This window comes from Hyla sarda, chromosome 8 (assembly GCF_029499605.1).
Source record: "Hyla sarda isolate aHylSar1 chromosome 8, aHylSar1.hap1, whole genome shotgun sequence".
In the NCBI taxonomy this organism is placed as follows: Eukaryota; Metazoa; Chordata; class Amphibia; order Anura; family Hylidae; genus Hyla; species Hyla sarda.
In genome coordinates, this window is record NC_079196.1 from 22559859 (window position 1) to 22573343 (window position 13485).

At 43.4% G+C, this 13485-nt stretch overlaps 1 protein-coding gene across 2 annotated transcripts in view; it reads right to left on the minus strand.

Annotated features, from left to right (window-relative positions):
* DARS1 (aspartyl-tRNA synthetase 1) overlaps positions 1-13485 on the minus strand; it is a 102694-nt gene that overhangs the window by 21291 nt on the left and 67918 nt on the right. For both annotated transcript variants that reach the window (XM_056533321.1, XM_056533320.1), the window contains exons 7-9: positions 11343-11445; positions 9646-9726; positions 5254-5313 (exon numbers count right to left, since the gene is read on the minus strand). In XM_056533321.1, the coding sequence (XP_056389296.1) occupies positions 5254-5313; positions 9646-9726; positions 11343-11445 (244 nt within the window). The remainder of the gene's footprint in view (positions 1-5253; positions 5314-9645; positions 9727-11342; positions 11446-13485) is intronic.

Sequence of the window (13485 nt, forward strand, 5' to 3'; positions counted from 1 at the left end):
TAGAGATGATATTAGACTCTGTACAATATTCCCATATATATTTCTTATTGATAAGCTTTAGTTAGACCAGTGGTCTCAAACTGTGGCCCTCCAGATGTTGCAAAACTTTAACTCGCAGCATGCCCGGACAGCCAACGGCTGTCCGGGCATGCTGGGAGTTGAAGTTTTGCAACATCTGGAGGGCCACAGTTTAAGACCACTTGATTAGACTGTGACCTTCTTCCACTGAAACCTTCTACCATTCGCAGAATTTAACTCTTTATAACACCGGTCCCTGGTGTCGGCTCTTTAGGCTTCTATCCCATATTTCCCTGGTTGAACGACATCCTGTAACACAATACTTTGCGCCTATTGTTTGACCTTTGTCCACAATGACAGGAAGGAGCTGCTTTAACATTAGCGCTGGACATGATTATTTGGGATCGCTTTAAAAAAAATAAAAATAAAAAATAGTTTTTTTTTTTTTTTTTTTAAATAAATAAAATATTTGTGCAGGAAATTTCTGCGGAGACACTTTCCATATACACCGCGATGCCAGAATATATGACTGTGTTATGAAGATAAATAAAAACCATGTGAAGTGTGCGGCGAGGACTGCGCGGACGCTTCCTCTGTGTCAGGTTTGGGGTCCCGTACGGGGGGGGGGGGTTCGGCGTGGAGCGGCCTCCTGACAGATGTACGCACTGGAGCAGAACAATACTTCAAAGGAACTTACGTTCAGGAAAAATATAGAAGTTTATTTTGTAGCACGTGCAAATAACAGCAAGTGTTTTCGCTTCCTGTTTACAGCGCCGCGCTGAATAACGCTCCCACGGAGGTCCCATCAAAGTCTGCAGGGGGCTCGCAGCTGGGCTGATATTTTATTATTAGGGCGAGTCTAGTCTCCACGTATATATATATATATATATATATATATATATATATATATATTGCATTTTATTTTGGACCTTACGTTTATTTATAGTATTAAAGGAATAAGCATTAAAGGGGTACTCCGGTGAAAAACAATTTATTTTTTATTTTTAAATCAACTGGTGTCAGAAAGTTAAACAGATTTATTTGTAAATTACTTCTATTAAAAAAAATCTTAATCCTTCCAGTACTTATCAGATGCTGTATACTACAGAGGAAGTTCTTTTCTTTTTACATTTCTTTTCCATCTGACTACAGTACTCTCTGCTGACACCTCTGTCCATGTCAGGAACTGTCCAGAGCAGGAGCAAATCCCCATAGCAAACCTATCCTGCTCTGGTTAGTTCCTGAGACAGACAGAGGTGTCAGCAGAGAGCACTGTGGTCAGACTGGAAAGAAATTTAAAAAAACTTCTAGTACTGGAAGTATTATGATTTTTTAATAGAAATAATTTACAAATCTGTTTAACTTTCTGGCAACAGTTGATTATAAAAATAGTTTTTCACCGGAGTACCCCTTTAATGGACTATTCTTAGCAGACACAAAGTGTAAGTCTTAAAATCTGCTGATTAGTGGTAGTCCAGGAGGTCAGACCTCTACCTATAACATAGAGGGTCAATGGATATGTCTGTATAACTACTAAAATACAGATACAAGTTTACCAATTGCATATATTACTTATATACTATGTTATACCCCAGAGCTGTACTCACTATTCTGCTGGTGAGGTCACTGTGTACATACATTATATTACTTATCCTGTACTGATCCTGAATTATATCCTGTATTATACTCCAGAGCTGTACTCACTATTCTGCTGGTGAGGTCACTGTGTATATACATTACATTACTTATCCTATACTGATCCTGAGTTATATCCTGTATTATACTCCAGAGCTGTACTCACTATTCTGCTGGTGAGGTCACTGTGTACAAACATTACATTACTTATCCTGTACTGATCCTGAGTTATATCCTGTATTATACTCCAGAGCTGTACTCAGTATTCTGCTGATAGGGATCACTGTGTACATACATTATATTACTTATCCTGTACTGATCCTGAGTTATATCCTGTATTATACCCCAGAGCTGTACTCACTATTCTGCTGGTGAGGTCACTGTGTACATACATTACATTATTTATCCTGTACTGATCCTGAGTTATATCCTGTATTATACTCCAGAGCTGTACTCACTATTCTGCTGATGAGGTCACTGTGTACATACATTACATTACTTATCCTGTACTGATCCTGAGTTATATCCTGTATTATACCCCAGAGCTGTACTCACTATTCTGCTGGTGAGGTCACTCTGTACATACATAACATTACTTATCCTGTACTGATCCTGAGTTATATCCTGTATTATACTCCAGAGCTGTACTCACTATTCTGCTGATGAGGTCACTGTGTACATACATTACATTACTTATCCTGTACTGATCCTGAGTTATATCCTGTATTATACTCCAGAGCTGTACTCACTATTCTGCTGGTGAGGTCACTGTGTACATACATTACATTACTTATCCTGTACTGATCCTGAGTTATATCATGTATTATACTCTAGAGCTGTACTCACTAGTCTGCTGGTGAGGTCACTGTGTACATTATATTACTTATCCTGTACTGATCCTGAGTTATATCCTGTATTATATTCCAGAGCTGTACTCACTATTCTGCTAGTGATGTCTCTGTGTACATACATTACATTACTTATCCTGTACTGATCCCGAGTTATATCCTGTATTATACTCCAGAGCTGTACTCACTATTCTGCTGGTGAGATCACTGTGTACATACATTACATTACTTATCCTGTACTGATCCTGAGTTATATCCTGTATTATACTCCAGAGCTGTACTCACTATTCTGCTGGTGAGGTCACTGTGTACATACATTACATTACTTATCCTGTACTGATCCTGAGTTATATCCTGTATTATACTCCAGAGCTGTACTCACTATTCTGCTGGTGAGGTCACTGTGGTTGGTGCCACTCACACCTGAGCCAACCAAGTTTCACACTCTAGACTGAAGTAAATACTGTAGGTGCAACATATCTCAATTTAGATGGGATCAATTTTCTTTATTTTCTTTTTGGTAACTTTTAGATTATTCAGATTAAGGGCACGTTCCCACTTTCACGCAGCGTGAAAAATCTGCAGCAGCAGCAGATAATACGCTGCGTATCCCTCGCTCACCATACACACAAGGCTTTCCGGCGGCAGCCCTATGTGTGCAGTGAGTTTTGGAGGTGGAGCTGCACGTCACAGTCACGCTGGAACACGGCTCCGCCTCCAAAACTCACTGCACACATAGGGTTGCTCATATGGTGAGCGAGGGATACGCAGCATATTTCCTGCTGCTGCTGCAGATTTTGTGCAGCGTGAAATACGCCAAGTGGGAACGTGCCCTAAAGCCATAGTATTTGTTTTTTAGGTCAGTCCTCCTCATCAGGCAGCAGATTTTTTAGGAAATATCAGATATAAGACGGCATTCTACCAAAAGTCCCTGAAGATTCTGCACACTCAGAATGGAGAAGTTCAGGATGACGACATTACATGTATCTTTGTGTACAGACGACACTCTGTCTGGGTCATACTTGTTTACATCGTAATAACGTCTGGCAGCAAAAGAAAAAAAATCTATAAAATAATGCTAGGATTGTTGGGAAGAGATTGCACAATGCCCAGATGACCGTCTGAGAGCTCATGACTCGGACAACCGTGACAGTGTGTAATGTACCGAGATCTATTTTAGTGCACAGCTCCAAAATAACACTAAAGCTACAAAAAAGGGTAAAACAAAACATAGATGGACTTGTCCCCGGAGTACGGAGACCTGTGGATACCTTCCAATGATTACAGGGTTCATTATCTTTAGGGTTCAATTTCGGTGTGTTAGAGAAATGAGGCTTAAATAAAGGCGAAACTCATTGTTCCTAATGTCCTTTAGCAGCGAGAGCGCTGGGGGGGAAGCTCCTGCTGCAGCCAGCTAACAGGGAGACAGTGCACTGTGAGAAGAAGACATATGTCTGAGTTTATGGGACACATACAGAACAAGTTTTTGATATATTTAACTAAGAAAGGAGAGGCTTTTTGTTCCTAACGTACGTTAGCAGACAGAGCAGTGGGGGGAGGCTCCTGCTGCAGCCAGCTAACAGGGAGAAACTGCATTGTGAGAAGAAGAAATACGCCTGAGCTTATGGGACACATAAGTTAGTGAGACGAAAAAATACTGCTAAACTTCTGAGACACATACAGAACTATTTTTTGATATATTTAACAAAGGTGGAACTGATTGTTCCTAATGTTCTTTAGCAGACAGAGCAATAGGGGGAGGCTCCTGCTGCAGCCAGAGTGTTTAAAAGACCAAGACACCGAACTGTAATAAGGAATATGGCTGAGCTTCTGAGACACATACAGAACTATTTTTTGAAATATTTAAATAAGAAAGGAGGAGCTTATTGTTCCTAATGTCCTTTAGCAGACAAACAGAGCAGTGGGGGGGGGGAGGCTCCTGCTGCAGCCAGCTAACAAGAAGACACTGGATTGTATGAAGGAGGAATATGGCTGAGCTTCTGGGACACATACAGAATAATTTTTGTTACATATTTAACTAAGAAAGGTGGAACTTATTGTTTATAATGTCCTTTAGCATGCTGAGCAGTGGGGGGAGGCTCATGCTGCAGCCAGCTGTCTAACAGGAAGACACCTCATTATGAGAAGCAGAAATATGGCTGTGTTGGTTCAGACATGAAAGTGAAGGGTTCAGGGATCGAAGACTGTCTTAACATTGGGTATGCTGAATTTTTAATGCCCAATGCTGAAACACAAGAACACTCAACAGAGCCGAGCGTGCATGTGTATCCCAATACACATGCACGCTTGGCTTTTCTGAGTGTTCTTGTGGGGGTGGGGGGAATCAGGATAAATAGATGTTGGGTGAATGAATTGTTTGGTTTTGCAGTGATGAGCAGCAGGGGCAGCCAAATTAACTGTGGGGTCATACATGTAACATCAATTTCCTTTGTACAGACAGGATGTGTTGTCGTGTTCCCCAACCAGTGTGCTTCTAGATGTTGCAAAACTACAACTCCCAGCATGTCCGGACCGCCTTTGGCGGTCCGGGCATGCTGGGAGTTGTAGTTTTGCAACAGCTAGAGGCACACTGGTTGGGAAACACTGGTGCTGCGGACACAGTAGCTGGGTATATAGTGTAGAGAGCCGTCCCGTCATGTACAGCCATGAGCACCTGTAGCAGAGACTTGTTTGTCTCGGGATTACAATATCACAAGAGTGAGCTGTGCGTGCTCTGGAATTCAATCCTTACCCTTAAATCAATGACTCTATTGTCCAGCCGAGTATCCTGGTTTACAGTAGCTCTTCCTTCCTAAAACAGGGAAAAAAAAAGAAAATCACAAAGAAAACACTCACAAAACATCAAGCAAAAAAGTAACATAATACAGAAAAGGGATTTCAAGTCAATTTTCCCAGTGGCGGCTCGCACTATCCTGCTGGGGAGCGCACAATACAAGCGCAGGACGGAAGGTTCGCTTTATAAAAAGTCTCCAGAGCGTTAAGAAATTCAAAAAGCAAAACTTGTTATCCAGAGACTGTAAAATAGACACATAAATGTCTGAAATCTGTTATCTACCTATATCTATCTACCCATCTTATATCTACCTGTCTATATCTATCTATCCATCTACCTATCTTATATCTATCTACCTACCTATCTCATATCTACCTACTTATCTCATATCTCTCTCATATCTATCTATCTTTCTCATATCTAACTCATATCCATCCATCCATCTCATATCCATCCATCCATCTCATATCCATCCATCTCATATCTATCCATCCATCTCATATCTATCCATCTCATATCTACCCCTCTCATATCTATATATCTATCCCATATCTATCCATCCATCCCCTATCCATCCATCCCCTATCTATCCATCCATCCCCTATCTATCCATCCATCTCCTATATCCATCCATCTCCTATATCCATCCATCTCCTATATCCATCCATCTCCTATATCTATCCATCTCCTATATCTATCCATCTCCTATATCTATCCATCTCCTATATCTATCCATCTCCTATCTATCCATCTCTCATACCTATCTCATATCTATCCAGCTCATATCTATCTATCTATCTCATATCTATCTTATATCTATCTCATATCTATCTTATATCTATCTCATATCTATTTATCTCATATCTATCCATCTATTTAGTATCCCTCTCCAATCATGTATTTATAATGTCGATCCCCAACCTGTTGCTTTGATCCTTTTGGAGAGCAACATCCAGTAGAGCAGATAATAATCCACCATATTAGGAGACCAGGACCCATTAAATAGCATATAAGTAAGGACAACGTATAGGTGTCAGTGATCACGTCTACCGGTCATGAGAACCAAACTTCTTATATGTTGTTCTCTTCTAGTCACTGTTCCGGGTGGTGTCCCTAGGACATGTCACACCTTTTGTAAAGTCTCAGGTACACTTTAACATCCCTTTAATTACTGAAGATCGTTATTTATTGGTCATATCCATTCAATATGTCAGTCATGTCAGGATAGAGAGAGGGGGACGATAGTGTTACTCTAGGGCAGGACAGGAAACCCCGGACACCTTGTTTAGTAGATCCTTAAAGGGGTATTCCAGGAAAAAACATTTTTTTAGATCAACTGGCTCCAGAAAGTTAAACAGATTTGTAAATTACGTCTATAAAAAAATCTTAATCCTTCCAATAGTTATCAGCTGCTGAAGTTGAGTTGTTCTTTTCTGTCTGACAACAGTGCTCTCTGATGACACCTCTGCTTGTCTCAGGAACTGTCCGGAGCATAAAAGGTTTGCTATGGGGATTCGCTCCTACTCTGGACAATTTCTGAGACAGGTGTCATCAGAGAGCACTTAGACAGAAAAGAACAACTCAACTTCAGCAGCTGATAAGTACTGGAAGGATTAAGATTTTTTTTTTTAAAGAAGTAATTTACAAATCTGTTTAACTTTCAGGAGCCAGTTCATCTGGATAACCCATTTAATGTAAAGTAACCATTATCACTATAAATTATGTTTAAACACAGAGATGGATGGACTAGTCACCCGGCCATGTCAGAGATCTGTTTACACAGGAGCTTCTCACGTATAAAGAGGAAAAAACTAATGGAGAAGTGAATGTAAACAGGAGATGCTCCGGCTATAGAGCTCTGTAGTATAATGACTTCCGCCCATCACCGATGACGTAGACCCCGTCCCCGGGGGCCGACTCCTGCTATAAAACGTTTCTCACACAACCTCCTGCGCTGTGGATGCGATCAGGGGACACACGGAAGTAAACTAAGTGCCCGCCATCTATCAGGCTGGTATAGGTCGGTATATTTTCTCTACAGAACAGAGTAGAAGACTACACTATTCTATACGGAGGCATTGTAACATGGACTACATATGGTTGTACACATTGTAGCCTTCCATTAAAGGGGTACTCCGCCTATAGACATCTTATCCCTTATTCAAAGGATAGGAGAGAAGATGTCTGATCGCGGAGGGTCCGTCCGCTGGGACCCCACACGATCTCCGCGCAGCATCCGGCATTCTAAACAGTATGTTTAGAACGCTGGGTTCCGGCGGTGGTAGACGTGATGTCACGCCCACTCGTGACGTCACGTAACGCCTCCTCCGTTCATGTCTATGGGAGGGGGCGTGACGTGAATGGAGGGGGCGTGGCGTCTACCGCCGATGGAACCCAGCATTCTAAACATACTGTTTAGAATGCCCGATGCTGCAAAGAGATTGCGGGGGTAACCCCGCAATCAGACATCTTATCCCCTATCCTTTGGTCTGTGGGCGGAGTACCCCTTTAAAGCAGTATTTCCTAATCCGTGTGCCTCCAGTATTTGCAAAACTACAACTCCCAGCATGCTGTCGAAGGCTGTCTGGGCATGCTGGGAGTTGTAGTTTTGCAACAGTTTGGATAGGGGATAAGATGCCTGTGGGCGGAGTACCCCCCCTATAATACAGTGTTTCCTAACCAGGGTGCCTGCAGCTGTTGCAAAACAACAACTCCCAGCATGCCCAGACATGCTGGGAGTTGTAGTTTTGCAACAGCTGGAGGTCCACACTTTGGATAGGGGAAAAGATGCCTGTGGGCGGAGTACCCCCCTATAATGCAGTGTTTCCTAACCAGGGTGCCTCCAGCTGTTGCAAAACAACAACTCCCAGCATGCCCAGACATGCTGGGAGTTGTAGTTTTGCAACAGCTGGAGGTCCACACTTTGGATAGGGGATAAGATGCCTGTGGGCGGAGTACCCCCCTATAATGCAGTGTTTCCTAACCAGGGTGCCTCCAGCTGTTGCAAAACAACAACTCCCAGCATGTCCAGACATGCTGGGAGTTGTAGTTTTGCAACATCTGGAAGTCCACACTTTGGATAGGGGATAAGATGCCTGCGGGCGGAATACCCCCCCTATAATGCAGTGTTTCCTAACCAGGGTGCCTCCAGCTGTTGCAAAACAACAACTCCCAGCATGGCCAGACATGCTGGGAGTTGTAGTTTTGCAACAGCTGGATGTCCATAATTTGGATAGGGGATAAGATGTCTGTGGGCGGAGTACCACTTTAAAGCAGTGTTTCCTAACCCGGATGCCTCCAGTAGTTGCAAAACTACAACTCCCAGCATGCCCAGACAGCCTTCGGCTGTCTGGGCATGCTGGGAGTTGTAGTTTTGCAACAGCTGGAGGTCCACACTTTGGATAGGGGATAAGATGCCTGTGGGCGGCGTACCCCCCCCTATAATGCAGTGTTTCCTAACCAGGGTGCCTGCAGCTGTTGCAAAACAACAACTCCCAGCATGCCCAGACATGCTGGGAGTTGTAGTTTTGCAACAGCTGGAGGTCCATAATATGGATAGGGGATAAGATGTCTGTGGGCGGAGTACCCCTTTAAAGCAGTGTTTCCTAACCAGAGTGCCTCCAGCTGTTGCAAAACAACAACTCCCAGCATGCCCAGACAGCCTCCGGCTGTCTGGGCATGCTGGGAGATGTAGTTTTTCAACAGCTGGAGGTCCACACTTTGCAGATCACCGTACTACATTTTCCCACGGAGTCGCATTTGCAATTTGCAAAGGATAAAACATCGTCTTAGGCCCTAAAACATAGTGCAGCATGCAGGTCCCCTGCAGAAATCAGGATGGGTTCTATTCTATTCGGCCATGTTCACACGGCGGAATTTCCAAGCGGAATCCGTCGGAAATCGAAAATTCTGTTCAGCCCCATTGTTTTCAATAAGATTCTGCTGCACCGCGCGCACGACAGAACTTCCATGGCAGATATTTCTGCAGTGGAAATTCGGATTCTGGACAGTCCCGTCAATTCTTTCTGCGGAATCAGTTTGGAAACACATTGCTGTCTATGGAGACGGCGCATTTCCGAGCCGTCCTAGCACCGGCTTGTCTGCTTTTTTGCGGAATATCCGCCTGTGTTTTCCGTGAACATAGCCTTATAGTCAATAAGCTCCCCTGGATACTGTGTTGCTGTCACTGAACGGATTCAGCAGCGCCGCCGCCATTTTGACTAAGCAGAACGGTAGACGCCAATGTGAACGAGGCCTAACACGTTCACTGAGGATGTCTTCTATACACCGGCGGGGCGTCACTTTGCATCACGGATGTATGCAAACACAGGTGGTCACATGACTCCTCACCTCTTCCCCTTCGCCCTCAGGTCGCATGGCGTCCTCCAGCTGCAGCGGCAGACGGGGCTCGGCTGCGCTGATCACGTAGATCTGAAAGTCAGGACAGAAATAACATGAGCAGATTTAGAGCTTGTTGTGATAAGACATCTCTGGAGACACCTAGCCACGAAAAACACACTGTACGAAACTGCGAATGCAACGTCTACGACAGAGAAACACGGTGGGGGATATATCAGAACCTGTGCAGAGGGAGAGCAGTGCTGTTGCCCATAGCAACCAATCAGATCGCTGCTTTCATTTTTGAAAATGAAAGAAGATTTGATGGTTGCTATGGGCAACTGGTCCACTCTTCCTCTATACAGGTTTTGATAAATCTCCCCCCATGGTCTATAGGTAAGACTGGGGGGGGGAGGGGGGGAGAGAAGCAGATTTCGTGCTGCGCCGATACTACCCACAAGGCTTCACAAAGCTCTGAGGACAACCGTGTTCACACGCTGCAGTTTTATCGCTCCTTCGTATACCACAGCGATTTTTGGCAACCGTTTTTTGCTAAAATCGCAGCAAAACTGTCACGTGTGCACACAGCCTAAAGATTAGCTGAATTTATCTACGATTGGTAGGGGGGGGGATCGTTGTTTTTAAGAGCTCTGCTTGCGGTCAGTGAATAGAGCATTTATACCCATAAGCGATATATATATATATATATATATATATATATATATAGATACAGGTATACGATAAAGATATAGGCCAGTGTTTCTTAACCAGGGTGTCTGCTGCTGTTGCAAAACTACAACTCCCAGCATGCCCGGACAGCCGTTGGCTGTCCGGGCATGCTGGGAGTTATAGTTTTGCAAAAGCTGGAGGCACATAGTTGGGAAACCCTGATCTACAGATAACCTGAATGGACCAGGAGGAGATCTATCAGGACTGGTGTCAGCCCAAAGTTCTGTCCGGGCCATGATGGGAGTTGTAGTTTTAGCTGGAGGCCCCCCATTATTCTTGTTTATACCCAAAAGCGATATAGATCTTAGACCTGTTTCCCAACCAGGGTGTCTTCTGCAAAGCTACAACTCCCAGCATGCCCGGACAGTATGCTGGGAGTTTTAGTTTTGCAACAGCTGGAGGCACCTTTAGCTGTCCGGGCATGCTGAGAGTTGTAGTTTTGCAACAGCTGGAGGCACCTTTAGCTGTCCGGGCATGCTGAGAGTTGTAGTTTTGCAACAGGTGGATGCACCTTTGGCTGTCCAGGCATGCTGAGAGTTATAGTTTTGCAACAGCTGGAGGCACCTTTGGCTGCCCGGGCATGCTGAGAGTTATAGTTTTGCAACAGCTGGAGGCGACCCAGCATGCTTGTTTAAACCAAAATAGATCTTAGGCCACTGTTTCCCAACCAGGGTGTCTCCTGCAAAGCTACAACTCCCAGAATGCCCAGACCGCCTATGGCTGTTTTGCAAAAGCTGGAGGCATCCCAGTTGAGGTGCTTGCTGTCAGTGAATAGAGCATTCTTGTTTATACCCAAAAGTGATATAGATCTTAGGCTGGTGTTTCCCAACCAGGGTGCCTCCAGCAAAACTCGAACTCCCTGGCTGTCCGGGCATGCTTGGAGTTGTAGTTTTGCAACAGCTGGAGACACCCCCTAGTTGTACTAAACCCTCAGAGCAGGTTGCTGGGACTCGGATGAATGGGATGAAGCAGTCACTTACCCTCTCTATGTGAAGCTCAACGTCCTGCTGGGTGCAGCTCTCGATTTTCTGGTCCACCTTACGCACAACTCCTTCCACATCTATGATGCTTTCCTTGGTGATGCTAAAGAAAAAAGAATAGACTGAGAAAATCTAGCAGTTTCTACGCCAATGTTTTCCAACCAGGGGGCCTTCAGCTGTTGCAAAACTACAACTCCCAGCATGCTCGGACAGCCAAAGGCATGCTAGTTGCAGTTTTGCAACAGCTGGAGGCACACTGTTTGAAAAACACTGCATTAGAACGTGACCAATTGTTTAAATCAAGTTTTTATGCTACATATCTTTTTATTTTATTTTTTATTTTACTATCTACTATAATAGAAGCTGAAATCCTGCAGTTTTCATTTTCACCACTAGGACTAAAACTAAGCAGAGACTTCCTGTCCAGTTTGTGATGATAAGGAGGAGGCTGCTGCAAAGGGATCTGTACAGCATTACAGTGAGAGGTGATAGCAGTAAATAGAAAAGACAATAGATGAAGCTCACAGCTTAGCCTCCCCCTCTTAATAATGTTCACCATTATTGCAAATGGAACAGCTCCCGTATATTATTGCCTATGTTCATGGAGGCTAGCTGTAAAGCATAGCTCTAAATGCTGTTTTTAAATAAAAGAAATTACAATATATGTGTGTGTATATATATATATATATATATAGATATATATATATATATATCTATATATATATATATATATACACACACACACACACACACACACAGTACCGACCAAAAATTTGGACACACCTTCTCATTCAAACAGTTTTCTTTATTTTCATGATTATGAAAATTGTAGATTCACACTGAAGGCATCAAAACTATGAATTAACACATGTGGAATTATAGACATAATAAAATAGTGTGAAAATATGTCATATTCTAGGTGGAAAGTGTCCCCAAGTGCAGTCACAAAAACCATCAAGAGCTACAAAGAAACTGGCTGACATTCGGACCGCTCCAGGAAAGGAAGACCAAGAGTCACCTCTGCTGCGGAGGAGAAGTTCATCCGAATCACCAGCCTCAGAAATCGCAGGTTATCAGCAGCTCAGATTAGAGACCAGGTCAATGCCGCACAGAGTTCTAGAGCAGACACATCTCTAGAACAACAGAGGAGACTGTGTGAGGCCTTCATGGTAGAATATCTGCTAGGAAACCACTGCTAAGGACAGGCAACAAGCAGAAGAGACTTGTTTGGGCTAAAGAACACAAGGAATGGACATTAGACCAATGGAAATCTGTGCTTTGGTCTGATGAGTCCAAATGTGAGATCTTTGGTTCCAACCACCGTGTCTTTGTGCGACGCAGAAAAGGTGAATGGATGGACTCTACATGCTTGGTTCCCACTGTGAAGGATGGAGGAGGAGGTGTGATGGTGTGGGGGTGCTTTGCTGGTGACACTGTTGGGGATTTATTCAAAATTGAAGGCATATTGAACCAACATGGCTACCATAGCATCTTGCAGCGGCTGCTATTCCATCCGGTTTGCGTTTAGTTGGACCATCATTTATTTTTCAACAGGACAATGACCCCAAACACCTCCAGGCTGTGTAAGGGCCAAGAAGGACAGTGATGGGTGCTGCGCCAGATGACCTGGCCTCCACAGTCACCGGACCTGAACCCAATCCAGATGGTTTGGGGTGAGCTGGACCGCAGAGTGAAGGCAAAAAGGGGCCAACAAGTGCTAAGCATCTCTGGGAACTCCTTCAAGACTGTTGGAAGACCATTTCAGGTGACTACCTCTTGAATCTCATCAAGAGAATGCCAAGAGTGTACAAAGCAGGAATCAAAGCAAAAGGTGTCTAGAACCTAGAATATGACAGATTTTCACACTTTTTGGTTATGTATATAATTCCACATGTGTTAATTCATAGTTTTGATGCCTTCAGTGTGAATCTACAATATTCATAGTCATGAAAATAAAGAAAACTCTGAATGAGAAGGTGTCCGAACTTTTGGTCTGTACTGTGTATATGTATATATATATATATATATATATATATATATATATATATATATATATATATATATGCTCAGGCAAGATGGCTGCTCTCATAATAATGTAATAAAAAGTACATAATTAAATAAACAAAAAAAATGCCAATCAGAA